The sequence below is a fragment of the Lonchura striata genome, chromosome 13, assembly GCF_046129695.1.
Source record: "Lonchura striata isolate bLonStr1 chromosome 13, bLonStr1.mat, whole genome shotgun sequence".
Classification (NCBI taxonomy): Eukaryota; Metazoa; Chordata; class Aves; order Passeriformes; family Estrildidae; genus Lonchura; species Lonchura striata.
Window position 1 is genome coordinate 3,179,708 of NC_134615.1, and position 14,162 is coordinate 3,193,869.

General features: G+C 52.7%; 1 protein-coding gene across 1 annotated transcript in view; it reads right to left on the bottom strand.

The window, feature by feature from the left end:
* The window catches only part of LOC144247090 (hydrocephalus-inducing protein homolog), a 29,488-nt gene extending 16,274 nt beyond the window's left edge, over window positions 1-13,214 (bottom strand). Inside the window, exons 1-15 of the mRNA XM_077786428.1 lie at window positions 13,146-13,214; window positions 11,507-11,635; window positions 8,953-9,130; window positions 8,260-8,435; window positions 6,812-6,945; window positions 5,731-5,867; window positions 4,973-5,094; window positions 4,694-4,885; window positions 4,183-4,335; window positions 2,893-3,132; window positions 2,441-2,555; window positions 2,026-2,096; window positions 1,823-1,873; window positions 1,360-1,669; window positions 122-261 (exon numbers count right to left, since the gene is read on the bottom strand). Of these exons, the coding sequence (XP_077642554.1) occupies window positions 122-261; window positions 1,360-1,669; window positions 1,823-1,873; window positions 2,026-2,096; window positions 2,441-2,555; window positions 2,893-3,132; window positions 4,183-4,335; window positions 4,694-4,885; window positions 4,973-5,094; window positions 5,731-5,867; window positions 6,812-6,945; window positions 8,260-8,435; window positions 8,953-9,130; window positions 11,507-11,635; window positions 13,146-13,214 (2,217 nt within the window). The remainder of the gene's footprint in view (window positions 1-121; window positions 262-1,359; window positions 1,670-1,822; window positions 1,874-2,025; window positions 2,097-2,440; window positions 2,556-2,892; window positions 3,133-4,182; window positions 4,336-4,693; window positions 4,886-4,972; window positions 5,095-5,730; window positions 5,868-6,811; window positions 6,946-8,259; window positions 8,436-8,952; window positions 9,131-11,506; window positions 11,636-13,145) is intronic.
* Window positions 13,215-14,162: the final 948 nt, after the last annotated feature.

Sequence of the window (14,162 nt, forward strand, 5' to 3'; positions counted from 1 at the left end):
TGGCACTATGGTCCCACCTACCAGGCCGTGGCTGGCACAGAGCCTCCACTGTAAGCAGCCCCTGCTCATCTCAAAGACAATGCAAAGGTCCCAGGCATCAAACAGGGCAGATCATGTTTACCTTGGTGTCCTTTATGTTGGGTTTGCTGGCTGGCACCTTCTTTTGTGCTGGAGGGTTCTTGCCTCTGGCATCCTTCTTGTTGATTTTTTCCCCAGGGGCTTGTTTATTCTTGGTTGGAGCAGTGAGGTGAGGCTTTTTACCTGCACAGGGGACAGATGGTTCAGAGGGGCTTTGAAAGCAAGCAGGCACCTTTCCCTACAACAGGCACAACCCTGGGAAGGAACATGGCACTTTTCCCCAGTCTGCTGGGCACTGGGAGCACTGTTTTCCAGAAGCACCTCCTTCCCTGCTTTTCTTACCAGCAGGTAAAGCACACCATCCCATACTTGATTTTAAAGTCAGCACTATGTCCCTCCTAACAACTGTGCACACAGGTGACGCTGCTTGCACAGCAGTTCCCCTGCAGATCAAGCCAAAGATTCGTCCTCCAGGAGTAATTTTTCCATACACTGCACCCATCCAGCATTCTCCTGTGGAGATCTGCAGCCCTGCCCCACTTGCATCACCTGTCTCCACTGAAGCTAAATCCTCCTATGGGAAAAGTCCGGCTGGGACCCAGATTCTTTTCTTTCCCACCAGCTCCCAACCCAGCCAGGTTCAACACTGAGCAGTGCAAAACTTCCCCCTGCACCGAGCCAGGTTTGGCCTCACCCTGCAGAGCTCAGGGTACCAAGTGCCCAGGAAGTTTCGTGAAAGTCTCCAGTCTCACATGGAGAACAGCCCAACGAGTTGTGTAACCTGACAGTGGCCATAGGTAAATCTCTGGAGAGAAGAGCTCATCTGGAGCATGTCTCTCATTAGAAATTCCTCTGGGAGGCTGTCCTTCCCTTCCTCTCACTTGCAAGGTTGCACTCACAGTCAGTCTTCCTGTGGCTTAATGAGCCACTTCAGAAGACTTTTCTTTGTTAAAGTGCAGGGCAGAACTGCTGCCCACGAGGAGCAAGCTCAATTCAGCTTTGAGGAAATATAAAAGACTTGGGAAAGAGACAGGCGTGCTTCACCACCCCTAGAAAAACAACCACATGCCAAGAATGGCAGCAAAAGGGGCCATAAAAGAACCTCTGACTAAGCCCTTAAAATGGACTTTTTTTTTTTTTTAGACAAGCCAGAGATGCACTTCAGCCATGTTCCCTAAGAGACTCAAGGACTGCAAAACTGCTGCTCTGAGTAAGCAGAAGTGGACATTCAAGGTGGGGTTCTCAAGCTCTGGGTCCAGCATTTCTCCTTACCAGCATTACCTTTATCTTTGCCTTTTGGCTCCATGGCAGCCTTGGTGCAGAGCTCCCGGGCACTGAGCCCTGCTGGGCTCCCATCGTTGGCCATGGCCTCTTTCACCACGGTGTCAATGGATATGTAAGCAGCATCATAGTACTGACACAGGCCTGCTGCTATCTCTGTCTTTCCTGAGAGAGAGAGGGGGATGCTTGGTGACACTGGCACAGGAGGCATTGCAGGGACAGGCCCTGGAAAAATCTCCAACAAGATTTCAAAGTTAAAAGGGCAGTGGGAAATCAAGTGTCCCTCCAGGGGAGGCCATGGGGGAGGCAGCTAGAGCGTGGGTACAAGCTCTGAATTCTAGAGCCAAGGGGATCATCTCCACCTCCTGTTCAGCTGAGGACTTTGCCTTAAGCACCATGGCCCACCAGGACACGTTCCTCCTGCCCGCCCTCTCCCTGCAGCCCTGGGCTGCAGCTGACGTACCTGCCCGGGGTGGCCCATGGATGATGACAACAATCCCTCTGGGCTGCCTCTCTGAAGATGCATCAATGCTCAGGTGGCGCATGACAGCCCGAGAGACAGGACTGCCAGTGCCTTTCACCATGGACTCAGGACAGAACGTGAGAGTCCTGTGATGTGCTGCAGTGCAAAACCAGGTCAGCCTCCGGCCTACCTTTGATCCTCACCATCCTCCCCATCCCCTCAGATCCCAGGAAAGGAAACTTGGTGAAAGCAACATGTTCTTGTTCTTTTGTTGCTAGGAAGGTGCAAATATCAAAGAGCCACTGATATTAGACTTGGTCCTACTGGCTGAAGAACTCATACAATCCTAGTCTTTGTGGCTAAGGGACACAAGGGAATATCCCGATTATTTCCACAGTCTGTGGCAGGCAGATAGGAGTTTGCTTTGGCTACACACAGGGTTGGTAGAGGATGCCACAGCCCTTCACCCAAGAGCTCCTCCACCATCTGGGGAACAGACAGCTGCTAAAAACATGGACTTTCCCTGGAGAGCAAGGTGACAGAGAGTTCAGGGTGTATGGACTGGAGTCCCAGCTGTAACCACAGTCAAAAGACACCGCCAAACCCTGTTTTTCTGACCTGGTGCTGCCTTGCCCTTGGCCTCAGCCTCAGTCCTGGCCTTGGTCTTAGTCCTGGCCTTGAGCTCTGCCTGCTGGGCCTTTGTTCTCTTCTCTGTTTCATGGTCTTTTAGCACCTGTGGAGGCAGAGTCTTACCCACAGCACATGGAGGCATTAAAAAGCTCTTTTGATACTCAGACCCCACTGCCATCCGCAGGATCTGTGTGTGTAGGGAAGAGAAACCACACACAAGATTCCTTTTCTTGCCTTTTGATCACACAGACTCAACAAACCCGATTTCTGTCTTCTCCCTTCCTCCCAACAACAAAAACTATTTAAGTCCTCCCAAGGCATGTCAGCAGAGTTGCCTTTGCCCTGGGGATTGCCTCCATCTCCCTGGCACAAGCCTGGGAATGCTGGAGTGCTGTGAAGCTTGGGCAGCACGTACATGGGGACCAGACCTGCCTTCTCACCTTCTTCTCCTCAAGGTACTGCTCATCAAAATCCAGGGAGCAAAACTCAATGGGGAAGTCGCATGGGTTCCTCACCACTGCTGTGGCCTCCAGCCCATCACTGTCCACCAGCACCCATCCCATCTTTAGTGCTGGGGGGTTGAACTCCAACCGTGGCTCCAGACCTTGTCCTGAGAGGTGCAGCTTTAAGTGATTGCTGCTCCCACAAATGTTAAACTCCAGCTCATTCCTGTAAGACCTCTGAAAAGAGAAAAGTGGAGAAAACTCATCCAGGTGACAGGACCCCAAATACAACTCTTGCCCCAAGGTCAGGGTGTTATCAGTCCCTCCAAGGTGAATGGAAACCAGATATTTACTTCTGCTAGGGACTACAGCATCTGTGTCCTGGTCTGAGTAACTGGGATGAATCCTGGTGTGCACTGTAACTGGGTATTTGGTAGCAGATGCATGTACAATGGACTGTCAGACATTTTCCCCTAGTCATGCAGGAGTGCAATGCTCATGGGAAGGGCCCTCGGGGTTACAGTGTCCAGACACTGTCCTGGCACTGCTGCATCAGGCAAACATCAGCTCCAGGAGAGAGGCAAATCAGCTCTCGCTGGCCAGAAATAAGGGTCATCACCTCTGCTTAGTGTTTGGCTCTGGTCCAAGCCAGACAAAAGATGGTTACATCTCTTGAGCAATTAAAAGATCCCTGGGACTGTTTGTGAGCACAGAAGCACTTGTGTCCATGCTGTTACACACTACCAGTTTCCAAGACCCAGCGGCCACAGGCAAACTACTTTTGGGAACGCTCCATCCTTTAAGATGAATCCCCAGATGCATGGGAATCTACAGGCAGGCCAGAGCCCCAGGCACTGCTGGCAGCACACCACTACAGGTGACTGCCCACCATGCCCAGGAAGGTGTGTGGTGGCTGTTTTGTCTGTCAGTCCTGCAGTAGGATGAGCCTTGACTGGTCATTCCAGGATTATCCTCTGCAAGTGGGCAGCTGCTCTGTACTGAGTGTTGCAGCTGCAAATACAGCCAGGCAAGGGGGAGGCTGAGGAGAGTTGGGCACATTGCCCCCATATGCTGAGGGGCAGCCCTGATGCTCTCTGTGCAAGGTCCCTGTGGGCATTTCAAAGCACATCTCATGGGAGTGCTCTGTGGGGTGAACTGAGCCACGCTGAGTATGGGCCTGGCAGAAAACTCCCTGTGAAGGCAGAGCTCATACCACACCCTCTGCACCAAGCCCTCATTTCCAGACAGCCCTGACAGGCCTCCTGGGCTGACACCTGCCAATCTCACCTCCTCCTTGGGTGTAAACCGGATCTGCAAGTTCCGCCACTTTCCTGCACCAAGGATTCCTTTGGAGGGCTTCACTTCAAAGGGACAGGGCTCATCCTCCAGCGCCTGCTGCTTCTGAGGTAAGGCTGGTGTCGTGTATTTGAGGTGATTGTTCTGGGCACAGAAATCAATTGTGTGAGGTCTTCTCATGCTCTGAGACACTGATATGGTGCACCCACACCCAAAGCAAGTGTGGCCCCAAAGCCTAGAGCTGGAATTAAAACCTGTAGACAGGGCAGGCAGATAGGGAACTACTGTCGTCAGAGGAGGAGGAATGGGCAAAGATGGCAGAAAAGCAAAGCATCAGCTAATGGAACAGGTCCAGGCAAACCAGCCTGGATCCAGACCCTCAGAAGCTTCCTCAAATGCACTGTAGACCCAAATGCTCAGGCAGCCACAGGAGCAGAAAGGGCAAGAGACAGAAAGAAAACACAACCAAGAAGTTACATGTTCAATGTCGCCTGTGCTTTACCTTCAGAACAGGCTTGGTGCCAGTAATGAACCATTTGCAGGGTACTCGGAACCAGTTGTGGAGTTGGATGGTCTCAACCTGGCACTGCCCAATGAGGATGTCAGAGAAGTGCAGTCTGTTCTTGGAGAGTTCGAGCGACAGTTCAGACACGGTGGCATGGAGGCGGATGTTATATGTGGGGCCTTTTGTCACCTGGAGAAGGACAGAGAATTCAGTGGAGGGTCCAAGTGACATCTGCTGCTGTGCCCAGCCTGCTGGCTGCCCCAAGGGCTGTGGTACCTCTATGGGCAGCAGCACATCCACGTCACCCTGGGGCTGGTGGGCACTTTCAAAGCGCACTTCAAGCACCACGGTGTGGTTGCGGGCCAGGCCCTGCACCTGGTCCAGGTCCACACTGAAACCTTGAAGAGGTGAAAACAGAGCAGCTGAGATGCATGAGAAACACAAAATGTGTCATAAGCATGTTAAGGCCTTACAGGTGTCCTAGCTGAGAGGTCTGGGGAAAGCCCCACACTGTGCTGTGACCTGGACAAAAACTTCAGACTGCACTGAACACACCTCAGATGCAGTGAGCCACTGTGTGATGGAAGTGCAGCCTTGCCTCAAGGCCTCTTTTGGAAGCCTCTTTTGATCCACCAGAGGATCTCACAGGCTGTTTCCTCAATAAAGGCTGAATACAGGAGCTGTGACAGTGTGAACTCCAAACAAAGCACTTCCAAAACACAGCAGACCTCACTGGTTGACAAAACTAGCCCATAGAGCGCCCAAAGAAACTTGCTGCTCGTGGGAGCCAAGGGCAGAAGATGCTGAGAGGTGACCAGGGTGATGAGCCCATCTGGCCCCTGCACAGAAGCATTTGGGCAGTCACAAGGCAGACCAAGTCCCTGGGCATGGCTGGCCAGGAGAGTTCTGCCTCTAAAGCTCCCAGCAGGGCCACTGAGAAGAAAAAGCTCAGAAACCTCCCCAGGTTCAGTGGCTTAAGCTAATCTGTCTGAGACACCTCCTTCAAGCTTCATGAAGTGTCTCTACACGCTTACCTGTGTCTGGCAGGACAGATACATCAACCTGGAAGGACACTGGGATCTGCCCTGGGTTGGTGATCTCCAGAGGGCTTCTCTCAATGTGACCCTTATGGACAGGGCCCATGTCCAGGACATACTCGGGCAGCTCAACTCTGCAAGGAGGAGTAAGGACAGTCCTTAAACCACAGCCTGGCTACACATCCAAGTGGATGGAGGATACAAAGACAGTGGCTATTTCTCTATTCACTGCTGTAAAAACTCAGCTCAAGCCCATGAAACCCATGGCCCGACCACCGGGCAATGACTTTGGGAAGTCAGGAGGAGTGCAGGTCCTAGGTTTTATCAACTTCTAATGGTACCTGAAAATAAAATTAGTTTAAAATGGACACTGGCCACAGCTGCTCTGCCATGAAAAGCCAGTGTGAGTACACTGGGTCTCCACTGGTCTCAGTGAAACTGCCTAGCCTGGTATATAGCCTGAGCCTGACATTGCTTTGGGGCCTAGGAACAAGATTTGCCTGCACAGGAAATCTTCATTGCTCTGCAACCAGATCACATGATCTGTTCTGCAGAGCATCTTCTTCCTGAATTGAAGCCTCCTGTGCTTGTGCTGCATCACGATGGTGCAAAGAGAGGGACCAAGTTACCTGGATAAGCCCTGCCACCCCACCAGGGTTCAAGCCATCTGATTTTGGGTTTTAAAGGATTTGCTGACATGTGCAGTTCCCTTCTCCTTTTGTTTAGTGTGCTCTGTTAGTTGGCACCAAGACATCAGCTGGGAGCTGTCTCTTTCAGAGCTAGTCAGCAGGGACAGAATTTATGCTGTCTGGAAGGGCTTCAAGGTCTGCACTGGGTCCCCCAGCTCTAGGGACAGAACCCCCACACCTGTGGGGAGCTGAGCAGTCCAAAGCTCAGCGTGGTGCTGGGGAAGGGAGGACACTCTGCTGTTCCCATGTAGCGTGTCACAGCCACCGGGACCAGACTCCTTCTGAAGTCCAGGCTATTCCCAGCTCTGCAGACACAAGGAGCTCTCAGGAGAAGGGGACATGGCTGGGTGTTCCCCATGGGGCACCTGGGGATGGGAGTCCCTACTCACTTGACAAGACTCTGGCACAGCTCCTTGTCAGGGAACCTGCTCTTCGGGGGATAGTATGTGAGCTTTTGCTGCAGCTCCAGATCAGCCTTCTCTATCAGTGTCCTCATCGTGTCTATCTGTAGCTGAGAGCTTGGCTAAGGAAAGGGAAGACAGTGGCTGATTAGCAAAGGTCCTTCCCAAGGCCCAGCTTGCACCTGAGAAAGGATCCCTTCCTGCTCTTGTTGAGAGGGGGTGTGGGGGTCCTCCTGGCTGGCTGCTCAGTGTCTGTGACACCTCCTGCTCTCTTAGCCAGGACCTCATCTCCAGGGACACAACTCCAGCATCTTTGCCTGCCCAGACACTGTTAGGAAAACTGATCTGGTCAGGCAGATATAGGATGTCGGATGGGAAGTTATGAGGCAGAAATGCCTTGGGAGGAAACAACTGTGTAGTTTACGGAGAGAGAATGAACCTTTTTCCCATAGTTCCTTGTTTCAGATGCAAATACTGTTCTGTCCATCAAGCTGTAGTTCAATCCCCTGTTCCAGAAAGTTCAATGTTCTGTGTTCATTCATTGGTCCCTATTACTTGTCATTCATCCCTTGTTCCTCCATTGGTTGCTTTCCAATCACCCCATCCCTGCTCCTCCCATTACCCTTTCTCTGGCTGGTTTCTTTCCACAGTTACCCCGCCTATCCTTTCCCAGTTATATACCCTGGACCCTCCTTCACTCAGGGCTTGCTGCCTCTGAGCCTCTTCAACCTGCCACCCTGCTACCTGATCTCTTTACCTCGCTTCGCCTGGACCCTCCAATAAACAGAGTTGGACCCTCAAGCAGCAAGCCTCTCTCCCTTTTACTGGTCTGCCATTATTACCACATCTAGCCCTCAGAGCATCTGGTGGTGTGTGGGAGCTATCCGCACTGACCAGAGAGCTCGCTCTCGGGAAGGCACCACCCCACCGACACCTGCCCTGTGGCCACAGGCAGACAGACCAGCCAGGAACCTTCCACAGCTCCAGGTGCTTGCCTGCCCACAGCTAGTACCAAGGCAGCTTGGACAAAAACTGCTTTGAAAAGGAACCAGAATGAAGCTGGTGCCTCTTGGAAATGAGCACCACCAGCACAGCCCCAGGGCACAATCAGGCAGCCGCTGTTCAGGTCTGTAAATCTAGCAGGGCTTGGGTCGGGACCAAGAAACTCCCCAGAAATGACCTGCATTTCCTTCAGAGCACCATCTGAACTCCATCCTTTGAGCGTGGCCTTCAGGATCTCTCCCTGGGGTAGAGCTGTTGCAGCCCCAGAAGAGACCATGAGCAGAGTGGCAGCCCTAAGGGCAATGCTGAGGTGACAAATGGTTGTAAGTGGGCAGGGAGGTCCCAGGTGCAGCAGGGAGCTGCTGTGGGCTGCAAGGGGCTCAGGTGACATGGGGAGGGTCGCATGTGCCAAACAAGGCTGTAGCTGTTCTTACTACAGTGCCAGAGCCAAGATAACGGGGCTTCAGGTCCCGAGTCTTTGGATTCAGAGTCTTCAAGGTCTGAGTCATCAGGGTCTGAGACTTCTTCCGAACAGCTGATATACTCCTCCGACTGTACTGATGCAGGGGTTTTACAAGCTGTTTCAGTGGCTTCTCATGTTTTTCATTTCCTGAAGGAAGAAAATATCCACAAAGAGAAGTGTGAGCAAAGTGCCAGTCCCATTTCAGCTGGGAAGTCCCTGCCTCCCAACACTGGTTTCTTCCAAAAAGAAATCCCTGAAGCAATCTATGGGAGGTGGATGCTGCTGCTGCTCTCTGAATCCTCATGTTTGCTCCCACCCATCTCCCACCCCCCAAGGAGCATCTCATCCCCTGCAACGTCACAGAATTCCAACCCTGCCAGAAGCCCTGCCAGCCTCTCTTACAGCTTTCCCAAGCCCTTCAGTCTAGCCATCATCCTTCAGGACCCTGCCAGATGTGCTGGCAAGCTCTGCAGGTTGGTTCCTGGGACAAAGCCCACACGGCATCCTCTGCTCAAGACTCATGAAGCAACCAGGGGGCTTGACTTAGTCTGGGAGTCCTGCAGCCCTCCAGGCTCGGTAGAGGTGAGCACGAACTGCCCTATGGGCATATGGTAGGGAACAAAACCGGAGGAGCCCTTCCTGGGGCCAGACAGGCAGTGCCCACCTGTGATGTTCCAGGGCAGGTTCACGCTGATCATGGGACAGGACGCTTCTCCTTTCAGGAGGATATTTTCTGGGTCCAGGTCACCCACTTTAAGCTGGTAAGTCCTCTTGAAGGCTCCTGGTAATCCTGGCACGTAGGAGAATTTCAGCACTTGCTTCTCACCAGGTGCAATGGAGCCCTGCAGGGACAGGAGAAGAGGGAGGGAATGCATCAGAGTGATGGGGATGGCTCAGGGGACAGACAGGCTGAGGAGACAGGTTCTCATCTAGAAGAAGCCATCAGACCACATCACCTTTGTGACAAATACATCACAGTGTTGGCTTTCGCAACTGTTAGAATAAATACTACGCGTTTTATAATGTTGGCTTTTGTAAAAGAAGTTTTGCTAAGGTTTAGAGTTCTTTTAATGCGAATGTTGTGTTGTGATATAAATATTGGTGAAGAGCTGTTGTAATAATAACGTTTAACCAGTGAAGGAATGGAAGCCTGTTGAATGTGCTGAAAGGTAACAAATGACTGGGACCAGGACATCTGCACATGCTCCAAAAAGGCAGGACAGAGGAGGAGCTATGTTAAAATATTTCAATATGTACAAGCATTTGTAGATATGGATTAGGCTGATGCAATACCCAGGGTATATAAGGGGTGTTGCTGTGTTGCCTGGGTGCCTCTGGCTGTGCCTAAGCACCCAAGCCAAGCACCCAGCACTGTTACTTCTCCTTTGTTGACTTTGTCCCCTACTGTCTCTTATTAAATTTTCTTTAAATTTTAACTAAGGAGTGGCCTTCGTTTCTCACACCTTCTACCTTCCTTGTGCCCAAAAAGTCGAGCCTCTGACCCTAGGGTGCCGTGTGTCCTCCCCAGGGCTCATAAGGCTGCAGCCCCAGCACAGCCTGATGTGAGCACACCTCTGCTGCTAATGGGGTTTGCCCTCTGCCAGCAAGAGCCCACCTCATCAAAAAAGGCTCTTCTGCTGCCACTGGGGAAGTCCCCGCACTGAGCAGGGCCAGCAGCTCCTCTCCTCCCTTGTAGGAGACAGGCATGAAGAAATGGGAAAGCAATTGGCTTCCTCTTCCCACTGCAAAGAGGGACAAAGGCAGGAGTGCTGCTTCGGCTCAAAGGCATCCAGGCAGGACTGAGAAGCTTGGACAGCAGTGGGATGCTGTTAATTTTTCTCCCCGCTCTTCCAGCCCTGCTGCTCCCTGGCCCAAAAAGCCGCTGCACAGCAACAAAGCTGGAGGAGGCAGAGACCAGCAAGCCTACTTAAGGGATATGTGATCACACAGGCACGGTAAGGTGACCCTCAGAAACACTCCAGTGCCAACACAACCTGAGATCTCAGCCGTTGGAGTCCCCAGAGTGACTGTGAGCAACCAATTGCACTTTTAATTATGCCACAACATATGTTATAAATACACGTTCTGATGTGGGGTGAAAAATTACTATAGGGGCTGTAGATGTGCTGAGAGCCTTAACACATCCCGCGTGTAAAGGAGATTGCTGGGAGACAATGCAGGCAGGCTTTGTCTAGGGGGCTGCAAGAGACCTCCCCCGTGGAGGCAGGCAGACCCCAAAGCCCAGGAAATTTTTGCCTGTCTGACCAATCTTCTAACAACTTTGCCCGTTTGACCATCTTCCTAAAAGGGCGGAGTTATGGGAGGAATCTTACCATATCGAAGCAGTTAACACTGCCAGGTTTTCCCCACCATTTTTTGTTTTTTTGTTGGGCTGAGAGCACCTGGAGGGTCCGGCTCCCTGCAGAGCCATCTCTTCCCCGTCTGTCTACGCTGCTGTCGCCGCTTCCCCGCTCGCCACGGCAACCCAGTGCTCCGCTGCCTCTCCGAGGGAGCAGCCGCCGCGCCCCGACCGTGACAAGTGCCCGGTGCCAAGTGCCCGGTGCCAAGTGCCCAGTGCCCGGTGCCAAGCCGCAGCTGCTGAGCCCGGCCCGGCCGCAGCCCCGGGACAGCCGCTCCTGCTGCCGCTGCGGATGGAGCCCCTGCACCGCACGCTCGGTGCTGCTGGCAGCACGCTTGCTCCATCTGCCGAGCAGGACCCAACAGAGCGGCCCAGCACTCTGGCGGTAGCGCTCCGTCCCTGTCCTCTGTTGCTGTCTCCGTTGCTCATTTTCTCTCCCTGCTCTCTTTTCTATCCCCTTCTGGTCGGGACCATACCCTTTCTTTATCAATAATCAGTTTTCAGATATAACACTTGCTGCGTTTGTGCCTTATTTTCATCTGAGAAATCTATCAAAAAGAATTCTCCTCTACTTCCCTTACAGCAGAACAGTGACCAACACACTTGTGCCTCCTGCCAGTGTCTGCCCTGTGACAGCAGAGCCCCCATCAGCCAAGGCCTGGGGGAGTCTATCAGGAGAGCTCTTGTTTGATCTCCTCTGCCCCCGGCAGAAATTGCTTACAGCTCTGTCTCTCTCATGGCTGGGTTTGGGGTTTTCCCCTCTGACTTTTTTCCCCCTTCCCCCCACCCTCTTTTTTCCTTTTAACACTCTTCTGGGCCACCTGGCACAGGGCTGGGGTCAGTCACTTGTGCTACTTACAATGGTGGGATTGACCAGAAACACACCAGGCAGATGCTCGGCTGCAGCGCTGGGATTTAGCGTCCAGATGAATTCAATCTTGCCAGTGTTCACCAGGGTGACCGTGCTGTGACCAATTTCATTAAACATCTGGAGAGAAGGCACAGGAGCAGGAAGTTACAGACTCAGGCCTGCTGCTGGGAATCTCCTTCCTCTCTCCTGGCCTTGGAAGCAGACACATCATGGGAGCAGGGACCAGGGAGGAGATAAGGGCACTTGGGAACCCGGGGAACCCCCAGACACAGGGCACTTGCACAGGACCAGGGAGCTCTGGCAGCACACAGCGGTGTGGTAACAACCGTGTGAGGGCCAGCAATAAATGAACCGGGGCACACGGGCCCTCTGCACTCTGAGGGGTCACCAACAGCCAGGAGAAACAGAGACAGCACTGAGGCATTGCAGGAGAAAAGACACCTGCATGCAAGTATTGGCAAGCAACATACATGCAACAAGGGATTCACACAGGGCAACACCGACAGGGCCAGCAGCTGGAAATATCTGTGGGCTTTCAGTTAAAAGAGTGATGTGGGGATTATTCTGGGACAGTCTCCCCAAATACAGTGACTGGAAGCCCAACTTCTTCCCCTGACTGTTGTGTGGATTAAGCAAGAGCTTTAGATAAGAGCATCTTCGTGGAGGTCAGGCTTTAAGAGTGGATCAGCAGAAGGATGTCTCGGGAACATGCCCCTCAGAGCACCCCCCGGGATCCTGCCTTCCTCAGGAGGCAGTCTTAGGTACCCTGAAAAAGAGGCACTCCCAACATTTTGGAGAGGGTTGGAGATGGCCATTTTAAACCAGCTTGGATGCCAGATGTGTCCCTCAAAGGTTGTACTTCCAAGCCCCAGGGCCAACAAAGAGGCTGGGAAGGGAAGGGAGCCCTGGACAGAGGTGGGCAGGAACCTGCTGGCCGTGGTCCCAAGGCAGCTGTGCCAGGGTGTTGCAGTTCCTGTTTATTTTATTAGTTTATTGTCAAATAATTTGCTCTGTTGCACCTCCATGTTCTCCCCAAGTTGGTTCATCCCCGATTTGTACCCTGCCTCAATGCTGTCTTTCATGCCATTCCCCACCCCTTGTTCCAGCTCTTTTCCCTGCCTGTCAAGGCAACCCAACCCCTTATTCCCAAACCTGTGCCACTTCTTAGCCTGGGCCAATCCCCAACTGCAACACCCCTTTGGAATTCCCCTAAACTTGGATGCCCCTTTGGCCCATGTGACTTTACCCTTCCTCCCCCTGCCCAATCCCAAAAAAATGATGTATTCCCTTTACTCCTCCCCTGAAGACTCCCCACTGGACAACTGCTAGCAACTTCCCCGTAAATTGCAACAGTATAAAAACCCATGCAGCAGGGAGGGCTCTTTTACATTGCTCCTTTCACTTGAAATAAAATCTTCCCTGTGGAGTCTTAAGACAGAGAGCCTCCTCCTTTCTCCTTCGCCTGGTCCCTGTTGTGGCTTGTATCTGGCACTGCAGAGCATGTGGCTCTAATTCTGTCTCTGGCAAATCCCCACACCAAGGCAGTTCCTCACACCTGGCAGCACCAGAGTTTCTAGAGCTAGCCTGGGCTCTGGTGGGCTGTATCACCAGGGGACACGTGTGGTACCTGAGAGCCGCAGTTGATCTCCCGGAGGCTCAGGGAGTAGCTGACACGTGAGGCCTCCCCAGTCACCATCACCTCGTAGGTGGGGCCTCCCTCCACGTGGCACAGCGCCGTGACACTGGAGATGGCGTTGAGGTGGCCAAAGAAGGTGAAGGAGACCTGCTGGCTCCCTCCTGGCTGCAGCACACCTGACACTGGCACAATACTGAAAGCCTGGAGGACAGGAGAGATTGAGGTGTTGAGCATGGAAATGGGTGCAGAAGAGCATCCTGGACCAAAGTGCAGCTGTAGCCACTGCACAAACACGGCCACAATCACCCTAATCTCTTCCTGCATCTGTGCCACTGACCAATGGAGGGACCATGGGGAAAATCTTCTCCCATACTCAGGAATCAATGCATGAATTAACACATTACATTAAAGTGAACTGGGATGTCTCCCGGTAGCAGAAATTCTCTCTGGCGCACAACTTATTCTTTTTAATGCCTTTCAAAAGCATTTCTTACTGCTTTTAGAAAAGGGGAAGACTCAGAGTGAGAGCTCTTGGAGCTCAGGGAAGGACTCTGGCCCAGCTAATCTGACTTCTGAGGCTTTTCCCTTCTCTTTGATTTAAATGCTGCTTTCTCAAGGTGCCTCAGCAAAAGGTCCTGCAAAAATTTCCTACGGACTACCTGATGTGTTCCAGGGGGAGCAATGCCCTCTATAGGTGCTGCACAGCGTCCCTGGAGTGTCCTACAACATGTCCTGCACAGCCCCTCCAACAGCCAGTTGGTTCAGCAGCACTTTGTATGGGCCTGGAGGGACGTGAGGCCCCTCTGTGTGCAGTGCTGGGGGCCACCAGTGGGACTGGGAGCTACAGCCCTGCTTGCCACGCTGGCAATGGATGAGTGAGACGGATTCCCTCTTACCTCCTGCGCTTCAAGGGAAGTGTGCGGTACATCCATAGAGCACCTGAATCCCGTCAACCCTAGTGGGGTGTAATAGCCTGCACGAGTTTGTGGTGGCACCTGAAAAACAAGC